Source organism: Drosophila persimilis, unplaced genomic scaffold (assembly GCF_003286085.1).
Source record: "Drosophila persimilis strain 14011-0111.01,24,50 unplaced genomic scaffold, DperRS2 tig00000124-arrow-pilon, whole genome shotgun sequence".
In the NCBI taxonomy this organism is placed as follows: domain Eukaryota; kingdom Metazoa; phylum Arthropoda; class Insecta; order Diptera; family Drosophilidae; genus Drosophila; species Drosophila persimilis.
The window spans coordinates 1,076,355-1,092,504 of NW_020825294.1; the positions used below are offsets into that span (position 1 = coordinate 1,076,355).

Consider the following 16,150-nt stretch of genomic DNA (forward strand, 5'->3'; position numbering starts at 1 on the left):
TCATTGAACTTAAGATTGCCTACAGGATTTGGGTGTGGTTTCTTCCGTTTAATTATGTTGATTAAGTACCTAATTTAAGTGTTCTTTGAAAGTTATTCCAATTCATAATACTTGGGCAGGCTCACCCAACCTTCATTCCATATATGGTGGGAGGGTTTCCCTAATTAAGTTCCGTTTCGTTCCTGTTAAAATTAACTTAAGTAATGTGTATAACAATGTGGGTTTTTGGATGATGGGTAAGTACAAGTTTTTTTCAATTAAGTTTCACATGGTTTTTCCTAGATAAGATCTATGCAACTTTTCAATATCCAGCAATCGACACTCGGCGACACTGTGGGCCAATGGATGGTTTACATTTAGTTATTTTCTTTTCTTGGGGATGGTTTATGTGTGTGTACAGGTTTTCTTTTTGTTTTCTTTAGTTTTTATACATTCATAGAAGTTTATCCATTTTAGTTTTTGCATTTAATATGCCATATATCATATATAGTTTTCATAGTTTCATAATTAAAATATATTTATATTTTCTCTCTTTTGTGTGTAATTTGTTTTCTGGTCGATAAGTATTTTTTTTAACTTAAAACGAATTTAACCAAAAATAAAACAAAAGTTACCACTAACTTGTGTACTTCTTCATATTTGTTGTTTCTGATTCTCTTTCTGTTAATAGTTATTTTAGTTACAGGAGGGTCTCGAAGAGAGGCCCCTCCACATTCTTTCATCATCGTCATCATCATTTTTCAAGGCGGGTGGGGTGGTTTCGGTTCAAAGGAGCGCCATGGGAATGCTGGGTGGGTGGTTCTTTAGTCGGTTTTCCTTTCCTTTCCATTTCTCTGCCGCTCAACATTGTCAATTGCACACGATAAATTTGCTTAGGTTCTATGTTTGTTTGTAAGTAGCCGATCATCATCCTACTCAGTGCTGTGCGTTTCCTCCAAGACTATGCTCGAGGCCTCCTACTCCGGCTCCGACTTCTGCTTTTGCGTCTGCTCCTCAGGTAGGCAATGGACAACCTCGCTGTACATCACTATCTCAATGTCGCCCAACTCTGCGGCCGCCTCCGCTTTGAGGGTCGCCACATCTTCCACTCGCGACAGCTTTTGCAGCGTGTGCAGCGTCTCCTCGTTGATGGTGTGCTCTGGGGAGATGTTCTCCTTCAGCTGCCGTTTCAGGCTAGGCGGCATATGAGCCGCATTGCATTCCGGCGGCGAGGCCGACTCTGTGCTGCTCGACGACGAGGTAGTAGTAATCGTACCCGTTGCCCCGTTCCCATCCAACTGGACGCCTGCTGGCCCCGAGCTGGCTGCCCCATCGCCGCTGTTGTTGAACGAGATGTTCTGTCGAAAGACCTGCTTGCTAAAGTCACGCAACTGACGCGAGGCCGTGTCCAGGAATGAAGAACTGCCTGTGCCGGAAACGCTGTCCAAATTGGAGTTTGAGTTAGAGTTAGAGTTTGAGGTGGCGCAGTGGCTGCCGCCGGTCAGAGAGGTCCAGGAGGAGGGCGAAGTTTTTCGCGTGACCGACAGAATGGATGTTTGTGTTGTGGCATTACCATCGTCTGCTGCTGTCAATAGAAATGAATAAAATAAATTAAAACCATGGATAAACTGTTTTAATCCTTCCGGATTTGAATATAATCGACTGGGATGACTAACTCTGTGCGTTGTTTGTGGCGGTGTTGGCCCCTGAAACCTGCTGCTGACTGGCCTTCTGCTCTGGCGAGGAACTGCGCTGGAATATCGTCCCCGGATTGAACAGAGTGAGCAGCTTGTCCACCGCCGACGGATTGGCTATCCACGAGGTCTTGCGGGAACGTGCCGTCGGCTGTGGACTGCTTACCGGCGCTGGCTCTGGTTCTGGTTCTGTTTCTACTGTCTCTGGATCTGCCTCTGGCACTGGCGCTGGCACAGCGGCCGAGAGTGCCACCACAGCAGCCGACTCCTTGGTAAGGGTTATATCATTGTCTCCAAAAACGGCCAACGGACAGAGCCTGGGCACTGGTTCAGAGCATCCTGATGGGGGGCCCGAGCTAATAGAGTCTGTAATGTCGGTGGAGGTGCTACTGCTGCTGCTGCCGGCACAAGCGTTGGTGCTGCTGCTGCTGCTGGTGCTGCCACTGCTAATGCTGCTGCCACTGCTACCGGGCGATGTTGAGCATGAATTGGATGAAATGGGGGAGTTGTGGGAGAAATGCGGAGAGAGTTTCTGTCCCGCAGCCTCGTCGGCATTTGTACTGTTTCGCTGTGCGTCGCTCTCGTCTGGTTCGTCTATGGTTGGCTCCACAATCACTACATTGCTGATGATCACTACACTGCCGCTTGTGGCAGTGGCAGCAGCAGCAGCCGCTGCCTCGACCGCCTCCGACAGCTGCACCGCCTTCCGGGACGACTTCAACATCGGTGTGGGCGGCAGATCAATGGGTGGCGTGTGCGGCGTGATGGGTGGCAGCTGACGATTGGCCATTGGAACCTGGGGATCCTCGTAGATGCGCGACACATGGAAGCGGGACCGAGGCGAAACCGACAGCCGCTTTATGGTCTGGGTCGAGGACGTAACCGAGGCCATGGCCGGCAGCGAGCTCGACGTGGGCAGGGTGCCCACACCCACCGCATTTAGGCTGCTTTGGCTGCCGCTGGGCGAACAGCCGCCGATGGTGGGTATGGACATGCAGCTGCTTGCCGAGCGCGGCGTGGGTGGATGCTGCAGGGGCCTCTGGGCGAGCGGCGAGATCAGCGGACTGCTGATGCTGCCGCTGCTGACCTCCGCCACACGGGACACATGAAAGCGGCTGCGATTCGGCGAGGATGACGGCGAGATCGTGGGCGGACTGGGACCCGGCGAACGGAGACGCGTGCCCGTCTTCCGCTTCACCTCCAGTAGGGCGGCGGCCGATGTGGGCATGGCGACGGTTGCTGCCAAGGACGTCACAGTGCCTGTGTTGGCGTCCACAAATGGCCTGCTCTGGCAGGTAAGTGAGATCTTCCGTGAGCCCAAGTAGTAACCGCCGCGACACCGATAGCCGCTGTTGAAGCCACTGCTGCTGCTGCTATTGCTGTTGATGCCGGCGCCGCCCACAATCGCCGCCTTCTCCGTCAGCTCCTGGGCTTGCATCTTCTCATTCCTGAAGCACATGGACCGCACTGTATCCAGTACTCGCGTGTAGTCCAAATGGGCATCGCTGCCAATCTGCAAAAAGAGATAACAAATCTAATCAGTGAGGGATCGATCCTTCATTAAAAATTAAAATTCCTTAAACTAGTGGTACACGTTTTAGCTGGTGGTTTTAGTTCTGAAAGAGGAGTCGGAACCAGGCAGCGAATATGTGCGATTGTGTGGCTTTGTTAATAGCAAAATTGTTAAAACTTTTGTTGCACAAGCCAAGCTTTTAAGAGTGGCAGAGAGGAGAGGAGGAGCAGCAGCAGCAGCAGCAATAGAAGGAGCATTTATTGATCTGAGATTCTACTTACGAACTCCTGGGGCAATGGCGATGGCGGTATAACATTTACTATCGGCACTATGGGCAACTTTAACAGAGAGATGATGAGAGGGAGACAACGACACGACACGGTGTCCACAAATGAAAACGATTCAATTAAAATTCCAAATCAAATGATCAACCATCCAAAACAAAACAAAACCAAAGACAAAAAAAAAAACATGTAAGAAAACGCTAGAGTTTTGGTTAGTCGAAACTTTAAATATCCTTGCAAATGCACACTGTGTATCATTGCTAGGATGCAGCGAATAAAGTCTATAGAACAATGTCACAAAACATTTGTAAAGCAAATTTAAACACGAAAATATAACGAGATACATATGTGCAATATCTACAAACTCTATAATAAACTCTATTTTAAACATTAAACGAAGTCTTGGACATGGATTCGAACATTTAGAGTAGAATTTTTAAGCCTAAAACATTGAAAACACACCAAAGTAAATTATTGTTACAAGATTTAATCCTATATTAAATCTCTATAGAAACGCCTTGAAATTTGCTTTACAACATGAGAGACTGAACCATCGCAACAAGTAACAAAACTCAACTTCTATTTTAATTTCGGATGAGCTGAGCAGTGAGAATACATGAGGATTTCTTTGGCAAAATGAGGAAGGGATTATCTTTGGTGCAACAGTCAACCGATTGAAGAACCTACCGTCAGACGCTTGGGCTCATCATTGATGTCGATCTGGGTGAGGGTCTTGTTGGACTTGAGCACCTCGGCGATTATGTTCAGACTTTCGACCTCTAGTTTATTGTCACGTATGTCGATGCGCTGGAGCTTGCTGTTGCCCCCGAAGCTGAGAATGGAGGCCAGTGTCTCGATACCCTTGGCACTTAGATGGGCACTCTGTAGCCCCAGCGTCGTGAGGGTAGTGTTCTTGGTGAGGCTCTCCTTGATGGTGCTCACAAAATCATTGGACAGGCAGTTCTTTCCAATGTTGAGCAGCTCCAGCGAAATGGTCTTCTCCAGCAGCTCGGCCACACTGGCGGCGCATTCCTTGGTGAGGTTATTATTCCACATGGTGAGGGCCTTCAGGCCGCTGGGCGCCCGATTGGCTGCCTCGAGGTTGGCCGCTTCCGCCAGCTGCCGCCTGGAAAGCGTGTCGTTCTTCGTGAGCTTATCCGCAAAATCGGGATCGTTGCTGGTGCTGTTGGTGCTGTTGTTGCTGTTGTTGCCATCCAACGATATATCGCTGCACAGACTCTCCGCGCTGTGCGACCAATTGCGCGTGGACTGATTGAGGTACGCACAACTCGACTCGGTGCGTCGCATTCCGATGCTTGCCCCGCCTGGCGATGTGGAGGGCGGTGGCGGCGTTGGCGTGGGACTGGGACCGGTATAGGAGTATGTGCTTGGACGGCACTCCTCGGCAATGGTCACCTTCGGCTGCTGGAATGAATCATTGGGGAGCGGCGTGGGGGTGACCGCAGCCGCCACAGGCGCCGCCGCCTCCTCTGCCACCAGCAGACACTCTGTAGACTCTGTGGCAATGGTGGCCGTCTCAATGCCACCCATCTCCTTGGCCATGTCATCCAGTCGCGTGCTCTCCAGCGACACGGACAAACGGCTAAACTCGTCGGGCAGATGGCGACTAATATCACCTTCGGATGCACTCTCAAACGCCGAGTCCATGCTGTGCGTGTCCTCAAAGTCGTCGCCTGCGCTCTTGGTGTTTTTATTTACATCGAGCGGTCGCGATCCGCCCACCATTGCCACTCCATTGCCGCCGCCATTGATGCAGCAATCGCTCTCCTCGGCGGTTACTTCATAGATGCCTGCTGGCGGCGAGGAGCTTGCGCTTGGACTGTGACTGTGACTGAGACTGACCCCAGTAACTTTATCATTTTCTGGCGCTACTGTTGATGCTGCTGCTGCAACTGCTGCTTGGGTAGTGTTGTTGTTGTTGTTGTTGATGCTGTTGTTGTTCTGTACACAGGATTCATTGGGTTTCGGTTCAACGGTTTTAGCCTCTGTTGAGGGAGTAATATCTGGCAATGAAAATAAAAACCCTTTATAAGAAATATATTCATTGAAGTGGATGCTTATATAGTTACCACATAAGTTGCGTTCATTTTGGGAACTTTGCTGCTGTTGCTGCTGTTGTTGTTTCTCCTCCGTGCTGTCCTCGGCTGCAGAAGCCATCGATGTGGCTTCCACATCTGTCGAGCTTTCTTCTCTCGCTCCTTCAGTAATTTCTTTTGCTTTTGCTTCTTCTGACTGTGGCTTCTGTTGCTGTTGCTTCCCGCTTGCATCAAATATCTCATTGCTGATCTCGCTTATGTCTTCGGAGCAACAGGCAGCCAGTGTGTCCGTGGATGGCGGTTCCTCCATGCTGCTGCTGCTGTCGCTATTCATTGAGAGCAGCTTGTCCAGCATTGACTGGCCGCCGCCGCTACTGCCATTGCAGTTCTTCACAGTGCGCACAGTATCATCCTCGGTGTTGTCGTCCTCGTTATCGTTCTCCACCTCTACCAGGATCGCCACAGCTGCCTCGCTGTTGCTCGCGGATGCTGGTGGCTGCTCCACAGCTGTCGATGGCTCGCCAGCGGCAGTCGACTCCCCGTCATTGGTCTTGTCGACGACATCTTTCACACGGTCTTCACAAAAACTAAAGTTCGTCTCTGATTGGGACACTGATGATGGACTGTAGTCCGTCTCCATGGAATCATCCACCTCTATGGCTCGCGCACGCTTCAGGGCGCCCAGTCGACGTTCCAGTTCTGTTGATTGAAGGATCAGATCTTGCAACAGATACATGCAGCCCTCGTCCCGAATGTTGTTGTTGCTTATGTCGATTAGCTCCAGACTGTGGTTGTACCGCAGCATATCGGCTATGTGCTTAGCGTCCGTACACTCCAGATCGTTGTAGCCCATCCACAGCTCCTTGAGCATCTTGTTCTTATGAAGCCCATGGCCTGTAAAAATCCATAAATAGTAGACAAAACAATACTTCGATTCGTTCGGCATTTGCTTACAGAGTTCGGTGAGTGGCGGTCCCCTCAGGCCGCAGTGCTCCAACTTGAGCGTGTGTAGATTAGAGGATTGCAAGGCGCGGCCCAGGCTTTCGGCTCCCAGTCGGGTGATCTGATTGCTCTCGGCATTGAGCAGCTGCAGCTCTTGGCTGCGCTCCACCATGTAGGCGCACAGCTCCCAGCAGCGCTTCGTCATCGTCTCCTTGTTGTACGATATATCCAGCTCGATGGCCGCCTCATAGTACTCGATCATCTGGAAGAGAGGGCTCAAGCAGCTCTCGTCCAGCGCGCATTCCGACAGATCGATGGTTTTGTATTGTATCTGGGAATCGAAGAATGCATCTCATTCGAATGAAACAAAATCTATAAGCTTTTCCTACCCTTTTGAATATCTCCTCGAGGGCCTCGCAATCGTTGGCCGTCAGTTGATTGCCTTTGAGGGAGAGCAGCGGCTGCCGCGCCTGCAGCGTCAGATCCAGCCCATTCAGGTGATTCAAGATGCTCTTTAGCGGCTCTGTGCGATGCTTTCGACACGACTGGTCGTACTGATCCACGATCTCGGTAATGCTCCTCACTAGGCAGGCTGCAAAAATGCAATGGATTTTTGTAGAAATCTAAGATCAAGATAACTGAAAGATGAATTACTTGTAGAATCGATGATTTTCATTTTAAGGGGGGACATGGAAAGTTCATGTTTCAAAAAGTTATTGAAATTTTAGGGTCCAAAATCGGGCAAAATTTTGGTTAAATTTTCGATCAGAAAGCATTCGCGACGAGCGAGTCGAAAGACTGCCCCCATTGCTTCGACGCATAAGCGAAGAATGGAAAAGAGTATCCCCGCGAATGCCAAATCAAAATACATGTCGTGTGCATGACGACATTGGTTCAACGAGCGATGACATACCAGAAAGATCATCGAATGCGAATGTCCTGCTAATAGTTTTGTGAAATAAGACGTTCGTTTTTGAATCTGTCAGATCTACAGTATTCGTAAGGGAAAAACCGAAAAGCAGACCGTAATTGATCAAAAAGTTGTCTCCCTCTGATGATTACGTACATCAAAGAGCTATAAAAATTGGAAAGATGATATCTGTATCGATTGGAATGCCACAGTTTATAAAACTGTTGTTGAGTCAATAAACTCGTAGACGTCGACAACTCTTCCGATTCTTACGTTCCGCCCAATCAAGTGTCGCCATCTCAGAGTGGAACATACGAGTATGTGCCTACAAAGATATATTATACTCGTATGGTCAAATATGACAAATAACTAGAACTTATGGCGCGTGCGAGTGTGTTTGATTCCATGGCACCTCCCAGGCACTCCTCCGCCTCCTCTCCCACTATGAGCCATAGTCGTCATCAACAATTGCCGCCGTCGGGCATCAAACATATAGCGACGGACGACATAGACAAATTGTCCACACAAAAAAATAAAATTAAATGAAATTGCGGCGGCAATTTCCAAACGATTTTGTTGCCTTTGACTGGAACTGAGACTGGGGCAGGGACTGTGGGGGGATTGGATGACATGAAATCGTGAACTTGTAATTTGCAACTCATTCGCGTTGGACACTTCTTGCGGGGTGGGGGTCTGTTTGTCTGTCTATCATTTGGGGGAAACTAAATATAGAATACAGAAACTACAATTTGGAGAGGTTCAAGTTTGATGAGAACCCAACGATGAGACTTTTTTGGGAAGTCTTTCAAGGGGAAAACGATTGATTTTCCTACATTCTGAATGTAATTATTTACAGATCATTATAAAAGTTGGGCAATAGGGATACCCGAGACATTTATTGAGTTACCTATCAATTAACAGATCTTACGACTAGAGTCTATAAAGGGAAGAGCTTAAAACATTCCCTCTGCTGATATTTGATATGATCTGATATTTTATACCGGCGGTACAAAAATGATAGCAGAAAATCTCAGATAGCGCGAAACTGATCTTGAATATCCCAATAAGAATCTCAAAGAACACGAGCATGGCAAACCCCCTCCCCCCCAAAAAGAAAGATGTGTGCCAAATGCCAAGTGCACTTTTTTATAAATAATTATACACACACGGACACTGGCACGGACACTGGCACGGACACGGACTTCGAATTCGTTCGAATTCGAAAAACGTAAACAAATTAATCTATCATTGCATTATCTAGTCACATCGGTGTTAGAGGCAATTAAACGATTCGTTTTAGATGTGCCACAAAGTTTGATGCTGCCAACACATACAACGAGTACTCGTAGAACGGGAAATTTTGTCAAGAAATCTCTTTGTGATGGCAAAATGCAAAAAAGATTTTCTTTTCGTTTTCTTGGCAAGCGCTCAAAAGTGTTTTTCGAATCTATTTCATCTATATAATAGCTCCGCTGCTCACACAGCCATTCCTCCCATCCCCATCCGCCAATGGTGCCTTGGGATTGAACATCTGTTAAGTGATTCATTAGCGTTGAGTAGAATATTTCCGAATATTCAGAGATTTATGAAGAATCACACAGACACACCGACACGAATCGGGGCAGACAATGTGACGACCAAGTGACATTTTCTTTTGCATTGCTTTTTGTTCTTTTCCTTCAGCAATAATTATAAATAATTTCAATTTATTAAACTATTTATTATTATATGGCATTTATCGGAAGAGTAAGGCAAAACCATGGCAAGATTAGCGGCGCAACTATGGAAAATAAACAACTTTTAAATGAAAAAATAAACTACATCCGACTGCCTAGCATGGATAATGGAAAAGATCACAGTGTATATATCAGCTATAATCAGCCTTCTAATCAGTGCTCTTATTCAATTTCATTGATCAAAATATCTGCCTATTGCAAGGCTGTATCTTTATGTCTAATTCTGAGAATTGAGAACTGTTCTCCCCTATCGAAAGACTTTAATAGCGATCCGAATAAACATACATACATAGGTGTAAATAAGGGACATACAAAGAACTTTCTATAGACAGACTTATCGTAAGACTACAATTGGTATATTTCTTATAGGATTGAGGATAAATACATAGGTGATAAAGGGGAAATATAATATGGAAATTGGAGAATTTAATTCTTGTACAATTTTCGATCAAGAAGGAAGGAAAGAATATAATATCCTAAATAAATGATCTTTTAATGATATTCAAACACGATTTAAAAGAGTTTGTAAAAATTGTTTACTCTCGTCGTATAACTGAGGGGAATCTATAATTTCTTTTTGTTTTTCACCTGCCTCTTGGTGGTTCTTTCTTGTTTGGAAATGTGGCTTGGGTTCGGTTCCACGACCAGTTTTGTAATGTACCCAAAATGCTATGCAAACAGGCACTTATTTATTATTAAAAATTTCTGTTTGCGATCTATTTTTAATGATTTCGTTTGGGCAATGACACAAAATATAAACAAAAACAAGCCACACAATCCCCACCTGAGAATTTTATGCAAAAATATTCCTAAATTTAATTTATTTGTCATCGCCTTGACTATTCCACTGCTTCCCTGTTTACCGTCTGGGCATTAGAAAAATGAAGAATTGCCGTCGGATAATGATAATAATCGGATGGTAGTACTTTCAGGCACATTTAGGAGTCATGTAGGTGTATTCTTTCGCTTCTGATAAATTTGTACTACAGCGAATCCACGTCATTCGCAATGGGTACTTATAAGTCATTCTCTGTAGACATTTTTGAATCGCGTGCCTCTGTCCTGCGTCTGCGTTTACGTCTATTAAATGCCTTTTCAATTTTTTATTATTCTATTGATTTCTGTGCCTTTTCTCTGGCTCTTTGCTGACGTCGTCGTCTCTCACGCAAAGTCAAAGCAAAAGTCAAATGTACGAGAAAAAGCAAAGGTGGGCAAAAAACAAACACCAACAAGAAGCAGCAAAATTGTTCAATTAAATTGCTGTTAATTTACTGCTAAACATTTACAATGTCGGAAACTTGTTCTTGCCGCCTGTACGAGTGTTTTTTTTTTTTTGTTGATTTTGGAATGGCATCTCGAGTATAAAACTCCCAAATGATCCCCCACAACCAGAGAGAGGAACGCCAAAAGACAATCGACCACAAAAAAAAAACTGCCACTAAGGTGTTTATTTGTTTAGCAAACAAAAATGGAAAAGTGCACGCACACCCGAATGATGCTAGACTGATTGAAATCTATTTAAATGGGGTCTAGAATCATGACTAAGAATCATCATTCAAGGGTTTGAAACGAAGGGTAGGAGGTTATGTATAGATTATAAAAAATGGTTAATAAAAATCCATTATAATGCACAAGAGCTAGTTAGATCGTCTCAAGAAGCCCGTATTAAGGAAAATTAAAGACAGAAATATGCCTTAAGTACACCATGCGAAAACAAGCCTTGATTCTGTATATATTATACTCTCTGGTTCCACAGAGTTTTCCCCAAAATCTTTAGTTTGAGGGCAGGGTATTCACTTAACGTTGTTCCTCTCTGGCTTTCCAACCTGTTTTTCGAACACGGATCGCGTATCGTTTCCCTTATCTCATTAGTGATATCAAACCCCGCCGCTGCCGCTGCCGCTGCTGCTGCTGCTGTTGACTTGAATTGACAAATTGGCTGACGCCATGACCGACGCTCGTTTGTCATTATCAAAGCCCAATTTTGTAGCCACATCGAGAGGAAGGGTATTACCGGCCAAGATAAGTGTCCTAGGTCTAGAGCCAGACAAGTTAATAAATAAATTCGGTCGCACCTCAAGCCAGAGAACTCACGCACTCAAGAATCGTAATTAAACACATTTTGAGGGGCGACTGACATTTCAACTCGAAATGCAATCATTTGCTTTAATTGCAAAAAAAATAAAAGCTTACTCATACACAATCATACAATATATAATACCCACGTTCTGTTCTGTTCTGTTCTGTATCCGTAAGTATGTTCTGTCGGATCTGGCTCTATTTCCCTTTCTTCGCTTTGCTGGGCTTTGTTTTTGCTTTTGGATTTGGATTTGGAATTGCATAAATTAATTACATCGGAAACGAGCAAGCATTAATCGAGCTCGTGACATTTTTGCACTGCAAGTGTTCCTATAATTATTAACTTTTATGTAAGAGTGTTTTTAAATACGAGGTATTCGAAGAATACGCGGGGTATACTCGTATATGTATGTACATATGTACATATATAAAATAAAACTTAGGTTAGTTTTCACCCACAAAAAACCCTATCCCAAGCGCAGAAACTAGAAAGGTATATCGATTGGTCCCACATATACATACATACACACATACATATGTACATACATACGTATGTATATGTATAACTCAAGTTCCTTCGGCAAACTACAGAAATGCACGGAATTTAGTGTATTTGTACAAATGTAAATTTATAGTTATTTGCTTTCTTTCTTTCTTTCATTCGTTTCTGTCTGTCATAATGATGTCTTCTCCTCGGGGACGGGTGGGAGGGGGACTATTGTGCTTTTGTTTGAACGACAAACGATGACATCACATACGCGAAGTGGGGCTCGTAGTGGGGCACACAAACGAATTGACAGTGTAAGAGCAAACCAAAGGCAAAAACAAATACAACAAAAAGGCACAACACAGGCACAAAGACATAAAAACAAAGGCAAGAAAAGAATCGAAATAAACAAACAGTTGTACAAGCAAATATAAATATATGCGTATAATTTACATACACAGGTTTGCTTGTGTGTCCACACACACAGGTAAACATGGAGAAGGCAAAAAAACAGGCAGAAGCAAGATATTTCGCGATATTCGGACTAAGAGATACCCTCTACTCTGATATGCGGATCTAAATCGAACTCAACAGATGCTTTTTCTTCAATCAAAACTCGAATATATTATTTTTATTCTAGTATTTAAATCTTTATATGATCGGTGAGTAGATCTCTAGTTATTATCCATTCTTATCGAAATGATTTTAGTTAGATTGAGAGATAATCTACTTCCTAAACTCGCCTAGATGTATGTATGTTTCACAGGAATGATCGCTTCTTTCTTCCAGTTGCACAACCTCTACAGAAACACTGTATACCCCTAAAGTCTACGAGTAACGAGGGTACTATAACAACCGAAAGACGAGCACAAAGCGAGCCTACGATTGCCATCGCCGTAGTCCAAGGCAATGGCAAAGTCAAAGCAGAGCGCAAAAGCAATGCCGGCTACAAATACAAACACAAATACAAATACAAATACAACAAGAATAAGAATGTGAAGAGTGCGCAAAAGCAAATGCACAGTACGACTGGAAATGAACGCAAAACAAAAGCAATAAAAGCAAATACGATCTGAACCGTAATCTTATCAGCGATTTCATTCGTTATCACTGACGTGAAAATAACAAATAACAAAATCAAAGGAAACTGAAAAGCAATAACTACAATACTACACACATAACATGGTTTCGTAGGGTACATAAAGGTGCTTTCAAAGAGCTTATCGGAATGGATCCAGAAAAAGATGATCTGTATGATCCACACTCTCTTCCCAAGGGTATCTGAGACAGGCCTCTCTGCCTTTTAAAGCGCACCGAAGAATGAGGTTTTCAGGAAGGAATCACTGTCAGTTCTTTGCATGTCCCATACACGTGTATGATTGTGTTTTTCTCTTCCTGAATGGGTAAGAACAAACAACGAATGGCGCTTTGTGCATAGCAACAGTTTGTTGTGGCGTCTACACGGTAAAAACTCGTATGTAGATGTGCACGTATGTATGTATTTATCGACTGCAGCGCCATAACCATCCCCATCCACCATCCGCATAGCCATAGCCATTCACAGCTCACTCAAAAGCAAATAAATATTTTGCGCACTTCATCGACTTGGCAGCCACCACCCACGACCCACCCACAGTTGCCCCCTACCATCCATACCATCTCTCCGATCCCTCGAAATAAAATCTGTCTTTTCTTGCTGCTGCTGCTGCCCTTGATTGTATCTCAATTGGCTGTCGGATCTGTATCTCGGATCTCTTCGTCTTGCATTGCATTTCAATTTGCAATCAAATGAATCGCTTTAATTGAATTAAAGCACAGGAAGTGTGTAATAAATGAGAAGTGTTAACAAAGTGTCTCGGTTTTGGCTTCCGTGTTTGTACGATCGATCGTTATATTGTTAGCAGCGATAAGATCCCGGGATCCGCGACTCGATTTTAGAATGACAAATTGCATATCATATAGAAGTAGGAAATCTAATGGTGAACAGGAAATGGGCAGAGCTATCTGATATTTAAAAGAGTTTTAAATAAGCGGAAACTGTGAGAGCTCCTCCTTCACACATTTACCGATTGTCTTACATTATCCTATATTATAGTACTTTTCACTCACCTTGTTTCCATGGATTGGCCGGTTCCAGATAGCCAGTGACCAACGCGTTGTCCGGAAATGAGACACGACGGGGTATGGCAACCAGCAACGAGCTGTCCGACGATTTCCGCTGCAATATACTTGGCGCAGTGGACAGGACAACACCTCTCATGGGCAGCCCAACCACCACCCCTGCCGCGGCGGGTGTCAGGGAGGAGTCCGGGCACATCGTCGAGCTGGGATTGGAGACCAGTGAATCGGTGCGCCATACCGCTGTCTGCTTTGCATCGTGGTAGCTCTTTATTTTTTGTCTTTGGTGCGTACGCATCTGTACATCGACTGCGGGCCCGGTCCGCGCCACCGATGACAATGGCTGCTGCTGAGCAGTCGCAGCCGCAGCTGCAGCTGCACTTGCAGCACTAGACACATCAGCTGTTTCAGCTAATTCGGTTCTCTCGGCCACAGGTGACAGCAGCAACAACGATGTCGATGGTGGAGCTGTCAGTGCTTGGCCCTCGGCTGCTGCTTCTGGCGATGCTGCTGTTGCGGCGGGGGGCGGCGAAGAAACTGCCTCTGCTGCTACTGTCACTGTTTCCGTTACACGGGCCGCCACATTTGTGGCGGCTGCTGTTGTCGCAAAGTGCGTTGAAATTGTTGGCTCCGTTTCATGGCCCGTTGTTGTTGTAGCTGTTGCTGTTGGTGTTGTTGTTGCTGTTGTTGTTGTTGGCTCTGCATTATCTTGAGTGTTGTTGTGCAGCATTGTTGCTAATCGTTTTTGTTGCCACCGCTAGCTAGTAGTTGCTGTTTTTATCGAATGGTTGTTGATTGCTCTACTGATGGCTCGAACTTGTAGTTTTTCCGATATCTATCATCTAAAATCACTTTGTTTATGTACAGTGTGTGTGTGGCACCACCACCTTTAGTGTCCTCCGTGTGGGGCGTCGTGGGTGTGTGTGTGTGCGCGCGCTTCTTCTATGTGACGTTTTGTTTTTACATTTTCGGGAGTTTTTAATCAATCTGAAGGCTTATTTGAAACACACTGCAAAATGAATACAAAATAAACACACAATTCTTTATTCTACGCACGATTCGGTTTCGAGTCAACGCGACATTATTTTGCTCGACATCGTCAAACGCTTGGGCATAATCAGAGAAGAGTCAACTTTACAGAAAACAAAACAAACTAAAAATTTTCCGCTCAAAAATTTCCACCGCTAACGGCACAGTGGAACTAGTAGCAAGAATTTTGGTCACACTTTTTGGCTATTTGATTTTTTAAATATTTAAATATTTTATTGTGTTTTTCTTTGTATTTAATTATTAGTTTCTATTAAGTTTGTTTTTTGTTTTACCACGACACTTCACTTTGTACGCATTATCGCCCACTGTACAATGTAATGTTTCAAAACAAAAGGCAAACGAATACAATAGAAAGAGACAACGAGAGAATGAGTGAGAGGGTGTGAACGTTAGCTCTCCTCCTCCCACCGCTCACAAAAAAATGCAAAAAAACATTACCTAATTGTTATTGTATTTGTTTGCTTTTGCGTTTGCAAAGAGAGCAGTGCGATTTTTGTCTCTGTTATACTTCCCCTTCTTTTCCAATATTTTTTCTCACGCGTTTGTTTCGGTGTGTGTGTGTATGGTGGCTATGTATGTGTGTAACACGCGCCCTGTTGCATGCAAAACTCAAATTAAAAGACAATTGCAACAATAACAAGCACGCTCGTGTTACTTTATTCTGTTATTGTTGTTTTTGTTGTGGTTCACTTCACTTTTCGCAGAATTTGGTTTTAGAATAAATACAAAAATTACGTCACTGTTTGCGTGGGAAACTGCCTGGAGTTTTCGATTTTAAATGGATCGTATTTATCAGCGCAGTAGTCGATTCGATATCTTCGATTTAATATATAATTTTATACTTTCTCACAGCACATTTTTGTTGCACTTGAGTTTCTACACTTTGGCATTTAATGGCCAACTCTGGGTTTGGCGCATTTTTATACACATACTCGTCGTATCCCTCCCCACCCTCTCTATGTTTCACGATCTGGACAACTTTCGGGCCGAACGGATTGGATTTTTATTTTGTTTTTTTTTTTTTTTGACTGCATACCACGAGATTATCAATTATTAACACAGCATGGCGTGCATTTCAGAGCATTTAACCATTTAACCAACAACTATCCAACAGCAAAACAAACATGAAAAACAGTGTGACGACCCTCAGCAATATACCAAAATATGCCGTCTCATTTTCAAAATATACCGTAAATATACTGACGAATTAAAATTCTATTTTACATATTCCTCGTTTTTGATCTTCCGTGGAATATTCTCAGCTATATAGCACATTTAGCCATGCCCACATAATTTTATAC

General features: G+C 44.3%; 1 protein-coding gene across 3 annotated transcripts; it reads right to left on the reverse strand.

The window, feature by feature from the left end:
* Positions 1–505: 505 nt before the first annotated feature.
* LOC113565386 (serine-rich adhesin for platelets) lies at positions 506–15,861 on the reverse strand. Of its 3 annotated transcripts, XM_026987184.1 has the most exons (8): positions 15,782–15,861; positions 13,791–14,808; positions 6,859–7,061; positions 6,482–6,800; positions 5,561–6,421; positions 4,158–5,494; positions 1,656–3,186; positions 507–1,564 (listed from the first exon to the last, which is right to left on the reverse strand). In XM_026987184.1, the coding sequence occupies exons 2-8, from the start codon at positions 14,527–14,529 to the stop codon at positions 957–959; spliced, it is 5,598 nt and encodes a 1,865-aa protein (XP_026842985.1). In that variant the 5' UTR covers positions 14,530–14,808; positions 15,782–15,861; the 3' UTR covers positions 507–956. The 3 variants fall into 3 exon arrangements, with proteins under 3 accessions (XP_026842984.1, XP_026842985.1, XP_026842983.1); XM_026987183.1 differs by having other exon boundaries at positions 506–1,561; positions 5,561–6,800; XM_026987182.1 differs by having other exon boundaries at positions 5,561–6,800.
* Positions 15,862–16,150: the final 289 nt, after the last annotated feature.

What these genes read in the sequence shown, in the direction of transcription:
- LOC113565386 (XM_026987182.1), bottom strand. Translation starts at nt 14,529, where the DNA reads ATGCTGCACAACAACACTCAAGATAATGCAGAGCCAACAACAACAACA. An exon ending in TCGAGGAGATATTCAAAAGG is followed by an intron (nt 6,801 to 6,858) that starts GTAGGAAAAGCT and finishes TTCGATTCCCAG; the next exon opens with ATACAATACAAAACCATCGA. An exon ending in CGCCACAAACAACGCACAGA is followed by an intron (nt 1,565 to 1,655) that starts GTTAGTCATCCC and finishes TTCTATTGACAG; the next exon opens with CAGCAGACGATGGTAATGCC.